Source organism: Hypanus sabinus, chromosome 28, assembly GCF_030144855.1.
Source record: "Hypanus sabinus isolate sHypSab1 chromosome 28, sHypSab1.hap1, whole genome shotgun sequence".
NCBI lineage: Eukaryota > Metazoa > Chordata > Chondrichthyes > Myliobatiformes > Dasyatidae > Hypanus > Hypanus sabinus.
This window is the reverse complement of record NC_082733.1, coordinates 6,392,835-6,408,181: the sequence shown is the minus strand read 5'-3', so window position 1 is coordinate 6,408,181 and position 15,347 is coordinate 6,392,835. Positions and strand designations below refer to the sequence as shown.

The window sequence follows — 15,347 nt, the reverse complement described above, 5'->3', positions numbered from 1 at the left end:
AATCAGTTTGGTTTACAAGTCCTACAACAAGTCTGCACAGAAGAACACCTGGAAGAATTCCTAGAACATTTAATCTGAAGCAGTTCACTAAACTCTGAGAAAACAACAATGCACCTTTTCCAAAAGGAGTGGGGATAGCTATGACATAACACAAAAGAACATTAGGATAGGATAGGATAGAGCCCAATGACTTTTGTGTATCAAACCAGTGACAGAAAGCTAAAGTCATATAGGGAACAGCAAGCTAAAGGAAAAACCACACTGGCAAAGGAACTGACAGAGGGCTAATCAGCATCTGCAGAAGGATACGGACAATCAGCGTTTTGGATCAATGTCCTTCATCTGCACAAAAAGCTGAAGTTCATTACAAGCTTTGGAAAACCCTGCCAAAATTCAGTGCTCTTAATTAAAGTTATGAATAGATAAATAAAAAGATGCTCACAGGGTGAAAATTTATTCTACGAGCACTGTTTATCAAGAGGAAGACGTCAATGAACAGGCACAATTCAATCACCAAACAAATATATCAATAAAACCAATAGGTCCTGTGATATTTTGTCCTGACTATTAACAGACGATTACCAAGGCTCTGATTTTGTGCCCAGCAGGAATGGTATTCACCACTGCCTTTGAAGAAAGCTACCCACAAAAACTAAGGCATTCTGATGGGGTGGTTGGGTGTTCTCCTGAAGCAGTTTCTATCACTTAGTAGTTCTAATGAATCTTGGGCATCACTCAACAGGAAGGGCAGAACAGATAATCACAGTGACAAGAAACCTGACAGTAAAAAGAACAATTTTTAGTTTAGGAAATGTTTCACATAGCACAAAATTAAGACTGATAGAAACACTTAAGATTGGATTAACATCAAAATATGAAATTCTTTTAGACAATTTACCACAAAACTTTGAAATAACCATCTTAACAAACTGCAATTAAATACACATTCCATGTGCTTTTTAGGACCAATAAGATTGCTATGTAGGAAGTATAACTTGTTTACCATTAAATCCTCTGTTGCATCTCATGCAATAAAATTTAACATCTGGCAGATTGTTTCCAAAAATTGCAAAAGCATAGTTTTCATTTAATTACTGCTTTTTGGAGATGATAGTGCATATGCAGAGCAGAGAATTAATGACAGTTACCTCTGGATTCCTGCGAACCATAAAATGAAATGATGGTGAATGCTGAAAGTGTGATAGTTATTACAACTGCACAGTCCAGAACTTTATATTTTGAGTCAACGCTAAGCACTAAATTAATGTTTAAACAGATCATTCTGTTCACATTAATTCCAGAGTATCATAAAGACAAGAGATCAACTGGTTGAGTAGTGTCTTGTACTCATTCTCAGTAAGACCAAGGAATTGATTGTGGACTTCCAGAAAGGGAAGTCAAGGAAACACACAGATCTATAAATTTGCTGTTGACACCGTTGTTGGGAGAATTTCAGGTGGAGATGATGGTGGTGTACAGAACTGAGATACAGTATATCAGCTGACTGAATGATGTCACAACAACAACCATGCAGTCAACATCAATCAGTAAGACCAAGGAACTGATCATGAACTTCAGGAAGGACAAGTTGAGGGCACACACACCAGTCCTCATCAAGGGGTCAGCAGTGAAAAGGGTGGTCAGTTTCAAGTTCCTGGGTGTTAATATCTCTGAAGATCTATCCTGGGCCCAACACATTGATGCAACTAAAAAGACAGCAAGACAGTGAACAAGAGGAAATCTGCAGATGCTGGAAATTCAAACAACACACACAAAATGCTGGTGGAACACAGCAGGCCAGGCAGCATCTATAGGGAGAAGCAGTGCCGACATTTCGGGCTGAGATCCTTCGTCAGGACAGTGGCTATGCTTCATCAGGAGTTTGATGAGACCTGGTATGACATCAAGGACACTCAAAAATGTCTACAAATGTACAGCAGGGAGCATTCTGACTGCTTGCATCACTGCCTGATTCGGAGGGGCCACTGCACAGGATCGAAAGAAGATTTAGAAAGTTGCAAGCTCAGCCCGCTCTATCACTGGCACTAGCCTCTCCACCATAGAGGCCATCTTTAAAAGGTGATGCTTCAAAAAGGTGGCATCTATCATTAAGGATGCCCCCCCCACCATCACACAAGGTGTGTATTCTGCTACCATCAAAGAGGTAGTACAAGAGCCTAAAGACTTTACATTTTGGAACAGATTCTTCCCCTCCACCATCCAATTTCTGAATGGGCAATGAACCTATGTACGTCACCTCAATATTTTCGACCTCTTTTTGCCCTACGTATTTAATTTAATTTTAAAACTGTTTCTTATTGTAATCTATATTTTTTTACATCATTATGTATTGCAATGTACTGCCACCACAAAACAACACATTTTGTATTGTTACGTACCCCGTAACTGGGTCACTTACCAGCAAAGATAGAGAGGTCCGTTGAAGTCTGATGGTACTATTTTTAACAGTATTTATTGGTAAAAATACACAAAAAGAATATCAATGCAAACATACAGATAATATACGTTGTCACTACTAAGTCTAAAAGCGCGGGTATAATAATAATCACTAAAAAATAGCTCTGTCGTCTAGGGGATAATGTATTGTCTGATGGAAATATAAAAGTCACTCAAGTTCATGCAGGCTGCAGCCTTTGGTTGGAGTCAAGAGAGAGAGTTTAAAACTTGCCCATTCCTTTTATGATGTCAATCCTTCGAGGGTCGTTGGGGCTGGTTTCTCCTTTGTTTTGGCTAAAGCCGTTCTTCCGTGGTCAGGCCCACCAACTCCAAGGCAAATGGAAAAGGACACACGTGGGCTTTCCACCGGCTGTCGCTATTACACTGTTACAGGATTTCTAGCGTTTCTTCTGGTGCGTCTGAACGGGCTGTTCCCCAGACCCTCTTTTATCCTGACTCACAGGGTCTCAGATGTCAATCAGGTCGGGATGATGCAATCCCTCAACCAACCCCCTCTGATCATTCCCTGAGGGCTTCCATGAAGTACAGTACTCAATACACAATTCCGTCTCCAAGAGACAATGGCCGTTTTCCGTGGCTTTGTATCGCTGAGGGGGCAGGACATTCCAAACATCTCTCTCTCATTTCCTGGGTCTCCTAACCTGAATTAATAGCGATCTTGCGATTCTCAAAAAGGAGGGGGCTATTTTGGACCCTTTGGCCCCTCAGAGTTGGGCACAGGCGTAACAGTATCATGTGCCAGTGATATTAAACCTGATTCTGATTCTGCAGATGCTGGAAATCTAGAACAATACACACAAAATGCTGGAGGAATTCAGCAGGGCCAATTAAAGATCTTGGCTTGAAACGCCAACTGTTTATTCCTCCCCTTAAGGATTACATAATATTATAATTTAGTTTACTGGTTAGTAGTTTTATTTTTAAATAATCACCATGTAAGTATGTATTTATTCTACTTTAAACTTGCACTCAGGAATCCAAACTTGTCTACTTACTCCTCAAGCTGATTTCGAAGCTCTTTATCACTTTTTGCTAGCTGCTCTCGCAAACGATTATTTTCTTCTATGTTCTCTTCCATTTCCCGCTGTAGGTTCCTGAGATTGTCTTTAGTCCGATCCTTTTGTTCTCTGTCATTCTGTTGTATCTAAAACACAGGAACTGGCTGTCAGTCAATGTCTTTGATGCCAGCAGCAACGCAGCATAAATCCACGAGTCACTCACAATACCTTTGTCACTTCATCCAGTTTCCTTTGCAGCTCTTCTGCTTTCTTCTCAATCGCAACTGCATTCTTTTCAAGCTCATTCCTCTGTTCCAATAGGACTTGGAATTCTGATGAAATGTCATCCTGAAAGCAAATGGCAATCAACAGTAATACATTTGTTATTTTCTCAAAATTATAAATTTCTCCATCACTCATGTTTGAATAAGCATTCTGATCAAAGGCATAAATGACTTTTAATTGAGTCTGGGACAAGTTAAAGTTTGATCTCTTTAATCACAACTGTTTTACTGCGTGGAACTCCCTATGCACAACATAGTCGAATATAAAGAAGACAGACACCTTCTGCCTTTACTTCTGTTGTTTTAGGTTGAACAAATGAAACATTCACTTCCTTAGCCTTACCTTCTAGTTCCCGTGGCAAATTATGGGTAAGTTACCACATTCAAAGAAAGCACCTCAAGATCGGGGTGTCTTGTGTCTTATTACTATTTTCCAAATTATTCTGTATTATTTGCATATTTTGGAATGTTTGAATATTTAAGCTCTGAATTTCAAACAAAGACCCATTTGTGTTAAACACTTGGCATCACTGTATGACAAACACAAGAGATCTCCAAATATTATATGTGCAGGGGATACTGCTTCTCAGAAGAGACCATCACAAGGTTTATCAATAACTAATGCAGACACTGACATTCCTTATGCTTGATGCTAGTTTCAAAAGCTTCTGAAATCCCATATAAGCAGAACTTCCAAGCAGCCACATGTTTGAGCATTAATGTTTGTATAACTATATATGAAACTGTATTTGTTTATTAATGCTCAGACCATTACTTCTGTGTACCTAAGACTTCAGTAACATTTGATTAATAGAGTGAATATATTTTTGATTAAGTATTCTTGTTGTTGACATAACACATTGTGGATTATATGTATAGATACATAAATGGCCTACGTAACTACGCCACCACATCATATATGTATGCCTTGTTTAAAGTAAAAACGAAACTAAAGTACACGCATTCCAGACTCCCACCTCTTTTATGTTTTGTAGTTACAAAACATAAGTGGTCGATGACAAAGTTTTAAACAAACCTGAGAGGACCACCTACCTGTTGAAGCGCAGAGACACAGTAGAGTTTTTTTTTAAATCGCAGCAAATATGTTTTTCATCGCAAGAGGAGAAAGACATTCAAGTTTTTAAAAAGGGAGAAAACAAAAGAAATCACGGGTTCATAGACAGTGAGTACTGGCGATAATAATCATAAATGAAAAGAGCAGAACAGATAGACACGTTCAATTGCATGAGAGATAACTGGATATATACACATACATACACACATAATATATACACATATACACACACTCAGTGAATTGAGTTGTACTTAGAACTAAATGAAATAGCCAATGAGAAGCAAGTGCCAATTTTGCTGAGTGCCTTGGGTTTAAAGGCAAATAGTTTCCTTAGAGGTCTGACTGCTCCAACCAAACCAGCTGAAATGAACTTTGCTGATATTGTGAAAGTAATACAGGAACATTTAGAACCAAAAGCATTGATGATTGCAGAATGTTTTGGGTTTCATAAGCAGAATCAAAAGGAAGGGGAGACCATTTCAGCTTATGTGGCTGAACTGCAGAGATTGTCAGTCCAGGGATGGGCTCAATGATGCACTGAGAGATCGTTTAGTTTATGGAATCTTACAAAAAAACATTTTTTTTAAATTACTCCTAACTGAAACACAACTTAGATTTAAAAGAACAGTTGAAATAGCTGTATCAATGGACACAGCAGTCAGAAGCACAACTGAGTTGCAGACAGGAACGGAAGTGAGTGTGAACAGAATTGCAATGTCTAAACAGTAACCTGCCTGGCTAAACAGATTGTATTACCATGTGGCAGGGACTCAGACAAATACAGGATTAAAGGTGACGCTTGCAGAAAAAGCAACAAAGTAGGACATACACAAAGAGCATATCAGGCAGACAAAATTAAATGGACTACACAGGGAAGAAAAAAGATAAAAAGACAGTGACACGAGACTGAGTAGCCTTGAGACTTACAAAGTGTAAACTAACAACAAACAAGCAATATGGCTTACACCAGAAGCGAAGGGCAAATTAATTAAAGTGGAATTGGACACTGCATTTCATCCAGATCTTGTGTCCAGAACGTTAAATATCGAATATTAATTGCCCAGTCATAGAAACTTAAGTTCGGCTTTGCCAAACCATCATCCTTTTTTGATTTCTGTAATTCTGCCATATATATGAAGAAATTTTAGAATCAATAATATCTAAAAAGGTTTTAATGAAAATTGGTACCACCTGAAATAGATACAGAAATTTAGGTTAAGTAATCATCTTAATAGCATTAATTCTACCAATCAATGATAAGGGCAAAGGGGACCATTTAGTAAGCAGCTGTTTAACATGATTAATTAAGGGTAAAACGTTAACTTTAAATAGATCCTTATGCTTCTTAGTAATTTTAACACCCAAATAAGTCATCAGTAACCAGTCTGAATGGTGATTGACTATTGATTGGAACTTGCATATTTAATGGAAAAAGCTCACTCTTAGTAAGATTCAATTTATAACCAGAAAAACTACTAAACTAAGCAAGTAGTGATATTATTGCAGGGATGGATTTCTCTAGGTTGGAGATGTATAGTAACAGGTTATCTGCATATGTCCATCCACCATTTGCATGCCACATCCCCTGCAATAGAGTCAACTGAAAGCAAATTAAGCACTGGGTGATGCCACAAGCAGTGTTCAAGGACAGCATTGAAAAACTCAAGCACATCATGAGTAGAATAATATTAAATATAAATGCCACGCCTAAATTTTACGAAGCCCATCTGGCTCCTTATACCATCCGAGGTAAAGTGGTCAGTGAGCCAGATCGCATGGAGGCTAAATGAAAGTCACCATCAACCCAGTACTGAAAGTAGACCAATAGACCAATCCTTCTGCCCAGGACAAAGGATATTTTTGCAAATCCTTCTGGAGGAAAATATTTCAGCAAAATGAACTTAGCTGAGGCCTACTTGCAGATGGAGATGGCAGAAAAGTCCAAAGTGTTTCTCACCATCAACACTCACAAAGGGCTTTATCGCTCCAATAAGCTTATTTTTCTAAATTACTCCAAGAAACTGCTGCTCTCCCATCATCCTTGCTAGGGACCCCTTTTAACCAACCTTGGCCAGTTCCTCTTTCATACTTCTGTATTTATCTTTACCCAACTGTAATGCTGACAATGTTCGATTTTAGTTTTCTCCTCCCAGACTACAGGATTGATGCTAAATCAAATCTGGTTTATTGTACAACATCCAATTCAGAATTGCCTTCTGCTTAGCAGGCTTCACAACAAGCTGCTCTAAGAAGCCATCTTGTTGGCACTCTACAAATTCCTCTCCTGGGATCATGCGTCAACCGGATTTTTCAGTCTGCATCCATATTGAAATCTCCCATGACTATCATAACGTTGCTCTTATAACATGCCTTTTCCATCTCCTCTTCTAAGTTGTACCCCACATCCTGGCCATCATTTGGAGACCTGCATATAACTCCCATCAGGGTCTCTTTACCTTTGCCGTTTCTTTGCGCTACCCACAATAATTGTACATCTTTTGATCCGACGTTACTTCTTCTTAAGGATGTGACTTCATTTTTAAACATCAGAGATACACCACCCTCTCTGCAGCACCTGCCTGTCTTTTCAATATAATGTGTATTTGTGGATGTTCAGCTGCCAGTTGTGTCCTCGATGAGAGATGGGGTATTGCATACAATTTTTGTCTCCTTAAGTCAGAGAGAAGTACATTTGACATCGAGAGAGTACAGTAATGGTTACTGGCAGAATCCAGGGAGAACAGTTTGCTGAATGACGAGACATGGAGTAGACAAGGCTTGTGTCTACGGAACTGAGGGTGAGAGGAGATCTCAATGAAATGTACTACAAAATGCAGAGAGGATGCCTCCATTAGTGACAAGGTTCAGAACAAAGGTCACAGCATTAAACCAAAAGGATAGACCATTCAGGAGTGAAGGAAAAACTTCATGCAGAAGATCTCAAGACAATCTCACCTGGTCCAGGAACACCACTGGGATTGTGAAACGAGCCCAGCAGAGATTGCACTTTCTGAGCAAGCTTAAACAAGCATCAACTCTCCATTAACATCTTAGCTACATTCTACAGAGGCGTGGTTGAGAGTGTGCTGACCTTTTGCATCACAACCTGGTACTCCAGCTGCAGTGCTGCCGACAAAAAAGCCTTGCAGAGGGTGGTTAGGGGAGCAGAGAAGGTTATTGGGGTCTCCCTACCTTCTGTCCAAGACCTCTTTCAGAGTTGATGCCTCCTGAAGACACAGTACATCATTAAAGACCCCTCACACCCTCTCCATGTTTGTTCTTCTGCCATCAGGTAAACGTTACAGGAGCATCAAAACTAAAACCACAAGGCTACTAAACTCCCACAGGCAGTCAGACTGCTAAATAGCTGCTCTACCTGACCCTGCTTTGGACACTTTTAACTTGCACTTATAACTTGATTTTAACTGACATGTGACCGTTGTGTTTTACTATTTGTTATGTTTATATTTAGTGTTGCGTTTGTTATGTTATGATTGCACTGCTCGTGGGAAACACTGTCTCATTCTGCCCTGCAGAGCTGATGTACGGTTAGAATGACAGTAAAGTTTTTGAATCTTGAGTCTTGAATGGTGGATTTTGGAATTCTCTGTCCCAAAGAAGCTCATTGTTGGCAAGGATCAATTGACTCCGGGATAGTAAATGAATCAAAGCTCATGGCAACAGCAAAAAGATGGCAATCGAGCAACTGATAAAAGGATTAAATGGCCAGCAGATGCTCCTACTTCACAACATTTATGTTCTTTACTCACCTTTTTTTCCTTTTGATCTTTCACAGCGGCAACACCCTTCGATTTTAAGGTCTGGATTTTCTCAAATACCAAATTAACTTTCTTTTTTGTGGCATCATCATCCTGGCTCCTGAAGTAAAGACAAAGCAGGTTTAATAGTTAACATCACAAGGTCTTAATCACTTTGAACAACAGCCCAAATAATCAGCCCAGTGTCTCAGATAGCAATTCACCAGGTCAGACATACTTAGGAGGCAATGAGGTAGAAATTATTCAAATGTCTGGTGATTGTTACATTATTCAGTCAGACTTCAATACCTTGTATGATGCCTGTCCTCTTAGTCTGTAAACACAGTCTGAACTACAAGCTAAAAACAAGCTGCGTGGGGAACTCCGTGGCCAGGCGGCACGTATGGAAGCAGAGGGGTGACCGAAAACCTCCACTACCCCTCTACATCTATAGATGCTTCTCAGCTCACTGAGTTCCTCTAATAGCTTGTTCCTGTTCCAGGTTCCAGCATCTGCAGTCTCCTGTGTCTCCGTCTAAATCACTAAGCTTGTTTAGTGAAGCAATCAAACAACTCTACCAAAATATTGTTCTTGTGGTATTAAAATTAATTGGAGTTGAAAAAATAAATTGTCCAAGAGGTTAAAGTTGTTTTTTTTTTAATCAAAATGATGTCTCTAGAGGATATTATAAGTATGGGCAGATAATGGTGAGATTACAATTAAAAACCAATGCTGCTTTCAGGAAATCAGACACTGCATTATTGCTCCATTGTGTCAATGATTTATACCAAATGCATTGCTTGTAATATTGACCAAGCATATTTATTAATTAATGTTTCATATCATGTTTTGCACTGATAGAAAATTTGCAGAGCTCAGCTTTCCTTAAATAAGTGCACTTAAAAACATGGAATGAGATGTACTCTGATTAAACCCGAGCTGTGGGATTAGAAAAAACAGGAGTTGAGAAGCAACATAGAGGTTATTGGCACTCAGCATCATTCCCAGCAAAAACCAGCACCAACAAATACATGGTTAATGCAGAACTTTGAACTTGATGGTTTATCAGCAAGCTCTGCTACAAATTTCTCTACCTGGGTATGTGCTTAGAGACTTGTTATTTAAATACACAAATGCTACAGGTCTGTAATATTTGCCCATTGTTCTTGCCAAAATAAAAATTACAGCTTACCCAAACCAGTAGGTGTAATTTTAATTGATAACAAGTCTTATTTACCAGCAACTTCCTTGGCACTGAAAAGTGGATTCACCTTCCTTCAATTAACCACAGAACATAGAACAGTACAGCACAAGAACACGCTCTTCAGCCCACAATGTGTGTGTCCACTTCGCCGAATTCCTTATGGCTACAAATGGTCAATATCCCTCAGGTTTAATATCACTGGCATGTGTCAGGAATTTTGTTGTTTTGCAGCAGCAGTACATTGAAATACATAGTAATAAAAACTATAAATTACAATTAGCATATATATAAAAAATAAATTAAACAAGAAGTGGAAAAAGAGAGTGAAAGAAAATCAGAAATCTGATAGCAGAGAGGAAGAAGCTGTTTCTGAAACGATTGTGTATCTTCAGGCTCCTGTACTTCCACCTTGATAGTAACAATGAGAAGAGGGCATGTCCTGGGAGATGGGCATCCTTAATGATGGATGCTCCCTTTTTGAGGCATCACATTTTGAAGGTGTCCTGGGTGATGGAGCTGGCTGAGTTTATAACTTCCTGCAGCTTTTTCCGATCCTACGCAGTCACCTCTCCATACCAGGCAGTGGTGGTCTCTACAGCACATCTGTAGAAATTTGCAAGTGTCAGTGATGACACACCAATTCTCCTCAAACTCCTTATGAAATATAGCCACGGTTGTGCCTTCTTTGATGGGCCCAGGATAAACCCTCAGAGACACTGACACCCAGGAATTTAAAACTGCTCGTCCTTTCCACTTCTGATCCCTCGATGAGGATTGGTGTGTGTTCCCTCGTCTTACCCTTCCTGATGTTGACAGTCAATTCCTTGGTCTAACTGAGTACAAGATAGTTGCTGTGACACCACTCAACCAGCTGATCGATCTCGCTCCTGTATGCCTTCTCCTCAATATCCAAAATTCTGCCAACAATCATAGATGGCGTTTGAGTTGTGCTAGCCTCACAGTCGTGGATTTAGGGAAAGTAAAGCATGGGCTAAACACACATCCTTGACATGCGCCAGTGTTGGTTGTCAATGAGCAGGAAACATCATTTCTGATCTGCACAGACTGTGGTCTCCTGGTGAGAAAGTCAAGGATCCTGTTGCAAATGGAGGTACAGAGACCCAAGTTTTGGAGCTTGTCACTGAGAACTGAAGTTCTGATTTGTGTTGAACGCTGAGCTGTAATCAACAAACAGCAGCCTGACATAAGGATCAGGTGGTCCAAGGCTGAGGGGAGAGCCAGTGAGATTGCATCCACCGTACTGTGGCGATAGGCAAATGCAGCAGGTCCAGGTCCTTGCCAAGGCAGGAGTTTATTCTGGCCATGAACAACTTCTTGAAGCACTTCATCACTGTAGACATGAGTGCTACATTAGGGTAGCTGACCCTGCTCTCCTTCACTGGTATGATAGCCCCCCTTTTGAAACAGGTGGGAACCTCCAACTCCCAACTACAGCAGTGAGAGACCAAAGATTAATGCTGATGATCTTTCTCAAACATATTCTTACATTATATGCAGGACCTCCAGGATAGTAACTTCTAAATTGCTACTGGTGCCACGAGCTAGTGAAGATAGCAATAGGATGATTTGTAAGATTTGTGCATGGCTGAGGAACTGGTGCGGGGGTGGGCGTCAGGTTCTTGGATCATTGGGATCTCTTCTGGGGGAGGTTTGATCTGTACAAAAGGGACAGCTTGCACCAGAATGAGAGGGGGACCAATATTCTCCTGGGCAGTTTTGTTAGTGCTGTTGGGGAGGGCTAATTCTAATTTGTCAGTGGGGTAGGAACCAGAATGAAAGAATTCAGGATAGGATGAATGGTAAAAAAGCAAGGATAGCGTGCAGTCAGACTGTCAGGAAGGGCAGGCAGATGATAGGACAAAATTGCAGCCAGCAGGGTGAGTATCAGTGCATTAGGGGTGCAAAATCTAAAAGGGTAGCAAATACAGCACTCAATGCACAGAGAATAAGAAATGAGGTGGATGATCTTGTTGCACTATTAGATTGTCAGGTTTGATATTGTGGTCATCACTGAATCATGGCTAAAGGGTAGTTGTAATAGGGAGCTGAATATCCTGTATTGGAGGGAGAGGACGGTAGGTAGAGGGGTTAGTGCGGCTCTGCTGGTACAGAATGGCATCAAATCAGTGGAAAGGAATGATATAGGATTGGAAGATATTGAATCCTTGTGGGTTGAGTTAAGAAACTGCAAGGCTAAAAGGACCTTGATGACAGGTATATACAGGCCTTCCAACAGTAGCTGGGATGTAGACCACAGATCACAACAGGAAATAGAAAAGGCATGTCATAAAGGGCAATGTTCTGATAGTCATGGGAGATTTTAACATGCAGGTTGATTGGGAAAATCAGGTTGATAATAGACCTCAAGAGAGTGAGTTTGTTGAATACCTAAGAAATAGCTTTTTAGAGCAGTTTGTCATTGAGCCTACTCGGGGGTCAGCTATACTGGATTGGGTGCTATATACTTGTATACACTGGAATTAAGGAGATTGAGAGGGGATCTGATTGAAACATATAAGATTATTAAGGGATTGGACATGCTGGAGGCAGGAAGCATGTTCCCGCTGATGGGTGAGTCCAGAACTAGAGGCCACAGTTTAAGAATAAGGGGTAGGCCATTTAGAACAGAGATGCAGAAAAAAATTTTCACCCAGTGAGTGGTGGATATGTGGAATGTTCTGCCCCAGAAGGCAGTGGAGGCCGAGTCTCTGGATGCATTCAACAGAGAGCTCTTATAGATAACGGGGTCAAGGGATATGGGGAGAGGCCAGGAACGGGGTACTGATTGTGTATGATCAGCCATGATCACAGTGAATGGCGGTGCTGGCTGGAAGGGCCGAATGGCCTACTCCTGCACCTACTATCTATTGTCTATGTAATAAATCAGAGGTGATTAGGGAGCTTAAGATAAAAGAGCCCATAGGAGGCAGTGGTCACAATATGATTGAGTTCAACTTGAAATTTGACAGGGAGAAAGTAAAGTTTGACGTATCAGTATTTCAGTGGAGTAAGGGAAATTACAGTGGGATGAGAGAGGAGTTGACCAAAGTAAATTGGAAAGAGCTGCTGGCAGGGATGACAGCAGAGCAGCAATGGCTTGAGTTTCTGGAAAAAATGAGGAAGGTGCAGGAGAGATATATTCCAAAACTGAACACTCAGATGATAAAATAGTACAACCATGGCTGAGAAAGGAAGTCAAAGCTAATGTCAGAACAAAAGAGAGGGCATACAACAAAACAAAAATTAGCAGGAAGACAGAGGATTGGGAAGCTTTTAAAAATCTACAGAGAACAACTAGAAGAATCATTAGGAAGGAAAAGATGAAATTTGAAAGCAAGCTAGCAATGTCAAAGTGGTTAATAAAAGCTTTTTCAAGTATGTAAAAAATAAAACAGAGATATAGGACCCTGGTCAGACCCCTCTTGGAGTACTGTGCTCAGTTCTAGTCACCTCACTACAGGAAGGATGTGGAAACCACAGAAAGGGTGCAGAGGAGATTTACAAGGATGTTGCCTGGATTGGGGGGCATGCCTTATGAGAATAAGTTGAGTAAACTCAGCCTTTTATCCTTGGAGCGACAGAGGATGAGAGGTGACCTGATAGAGGTGTATAAGATGCTGAGAGGCATTGATCGTGTGGATAGTCAGAGGCTTTGCCCCAGAGCTGAAATGGCTAGCATGAGAGGGCACAGTTTTAAGGTGGTTGGAAGTAGGTACAGAGGAGATGTCAGGGGTAAGTTTTTAATGCAGAGAATGCTGAGTACATGGAATGGGCTGCCGGCAATAGTGGTGGAGGCAGATACGATAGGGTCTTTTAAGAGACTCCTGGTCAGGTACATGGAGCTCAGAAAAGTAGTGGGCTATGGATAACCCTAGGTAATTTCTAAGGACAGGTTCAGCACAGCTTTGTGGGTCAAAGAGCCTGTATTGTGCTGTAGGTTTTCTATGTTTCTAGATGAGATTGGATATAGGGCCACTAGAAAATGAAGCTGGAGAAATAATAATGGAAGACAAAGAGATGGCCGATGAACTAAATGAATATTTTGCATCAACCTTCACTGTGGAAGACACTAGTAGTATACCTAATGTTGAGGGGTGTGAGGGAAGAGAAGTGAATGCCGTTACTTTTACAAGGGAGAAGGTGCTCAAAAAGCTGAAAGACGTAAGGGTACACAAAATGGCGGAGCGTCGCAGTGCGCAGCGGCCACTCCAGGAATGAATACCTGTTGTCTGTAAGTAGGGGCCATGTACAATCCTGATTTGATGGAGACGGACGTGTGAAGCATAGAGGAACATCTGGTGAAACTTTTGAAATGCCTGTTTCGCTGCTGCTGCTACTGTGCGATCGGAAAAATCTCCAGGAGGAAGGCCCCGAATCCTCAGCTTTGCCTGTTGCTTGGCGGCCGGTGCTGGGGTTGAAACGCTCGGCAGAGATGGTGCTCGGTGTTGGAGGGCTGGTCGAAGGCTTGAAGTTTTCGGACGGATTCAGAATTGGTTGTGGTCGGGGCTCCTAAAGTGCTGTATCGGCAAGCTGCGGCGCTGGAGGTTCATGGAAGGAAGAGTTTTTCTTCCTTCGACCGTCTGCGTGAGATGATGGGCTGTCGGGACTTTGAGACTTTCTTTTAAACCGTGCCATGGACTGCTCTTTATCAGATTACGGTATTGCTCTGCACTGTTGAAACTATGTGTTATAATTATGTGGTCTTTGTCAGTTAGTCTTTTATCAATTATGTTATTGTCTGCACTGTTGAAACTATACGTTAACTATAACTATATGTAACTATGTGGTTTTGTGTAGGTCCTGTAGCTTTAGGTTTGTCTGATGGGTTTGTAGTTCCTTTCCGGGGAACGTGCTAAGACGGTAGTGTGATATCGATACGCAGCAGCCTTTCCGGACTCTGAATTGGGGATTACCAAACGTTATGTGTTTTTTCTTGAGTGGTCTGTTTTGTGCTTTTTAGTGATATCATTCCAGAGAACAGTGTCACATTTTTTAACTGCAGTGTATTTGTGGTTTATAAATGACAATAAACTGAATTTGAATAAGTCATTCGGACCAGATGAACTGCACCCTAGGGTTCTGAAAGATGTAGCATTAGAGACAGTGGAGGCATTAGCAAAGATCTTTCAAAAATCATTGGACTCTGGCATGGTGCCAGAGGTCTTGTAAATATCACTTCACTCTTTGAGAAAGGAGGAAGGCAACAGACAGGAAATTACAGACCAGTTAGCCTGACCTCAGTGGTTGGGAAGATATTGGAGTCAATTGTTAAGGATGAGGTTATGGAGTTCTTGGTGATACAGGACAAGATAGGTCAAAGTCAGCAAGGTTTCCTTAAGGCAGTGGTTCCCAACGTGGGGCACCCCACAGGGGGATAATTTGATTTTTAAGGGGGGCAATTCGAGAATGAGTTATTAACAGTGAATTTTTTCTAGTTAAGTCTGTGTGAGTATGAATGTGTGTGCGAGTTAACACCTATGTGTATATACAGTATGGATACATAAAAATACTTGTGTGTATGTACATGTG

General features: G+C 40.9%; 2 protein-coding genes across 5 annotated transcripts in view; one reads left to right on the top strand and one right to left on the bottom strand.

The window, feature by feature from the left end:
- The window catches only part of cgnl1 (cingulin-like 1), a 220,783-nt gene that overhangs the window by 133,180 nt on the left and 72,256 nt on the right, over positions 1-15,347 (bottom strand). For all 3 annotated transcript variants that reach the window (XM_059952553.1, XM_059952551.1, XM_059952552.1), the window contains 3 exons: positions 8,606-8,714; positions 3,705-3,824; positions 3,474-3,622 (listed from right to left, as the gene is read on the bottom strand). In XM_059952553.1, the coding sequence (XP_059808536.1) occupies positions 3,474-3,622; positions 3,705-3,824; positions 8,606-8,714 (378 nt within the window). The remainder of the gene's footprint in view (positions 1-3,473; positions 3,623-3,704; positions 3,825-8,605; positions 8,715-15,347) is intronic.
- LOC132382398 (endogenous retrovirus group 3 member 1 Env polyprotein-like) overlaps positions 1-15,347 on the top strand; it is a 35,648-nt gene that overhangs the window by 11,207 nt on the left and 9,094 nt on the right. The window lies entirely within an intron of this gene.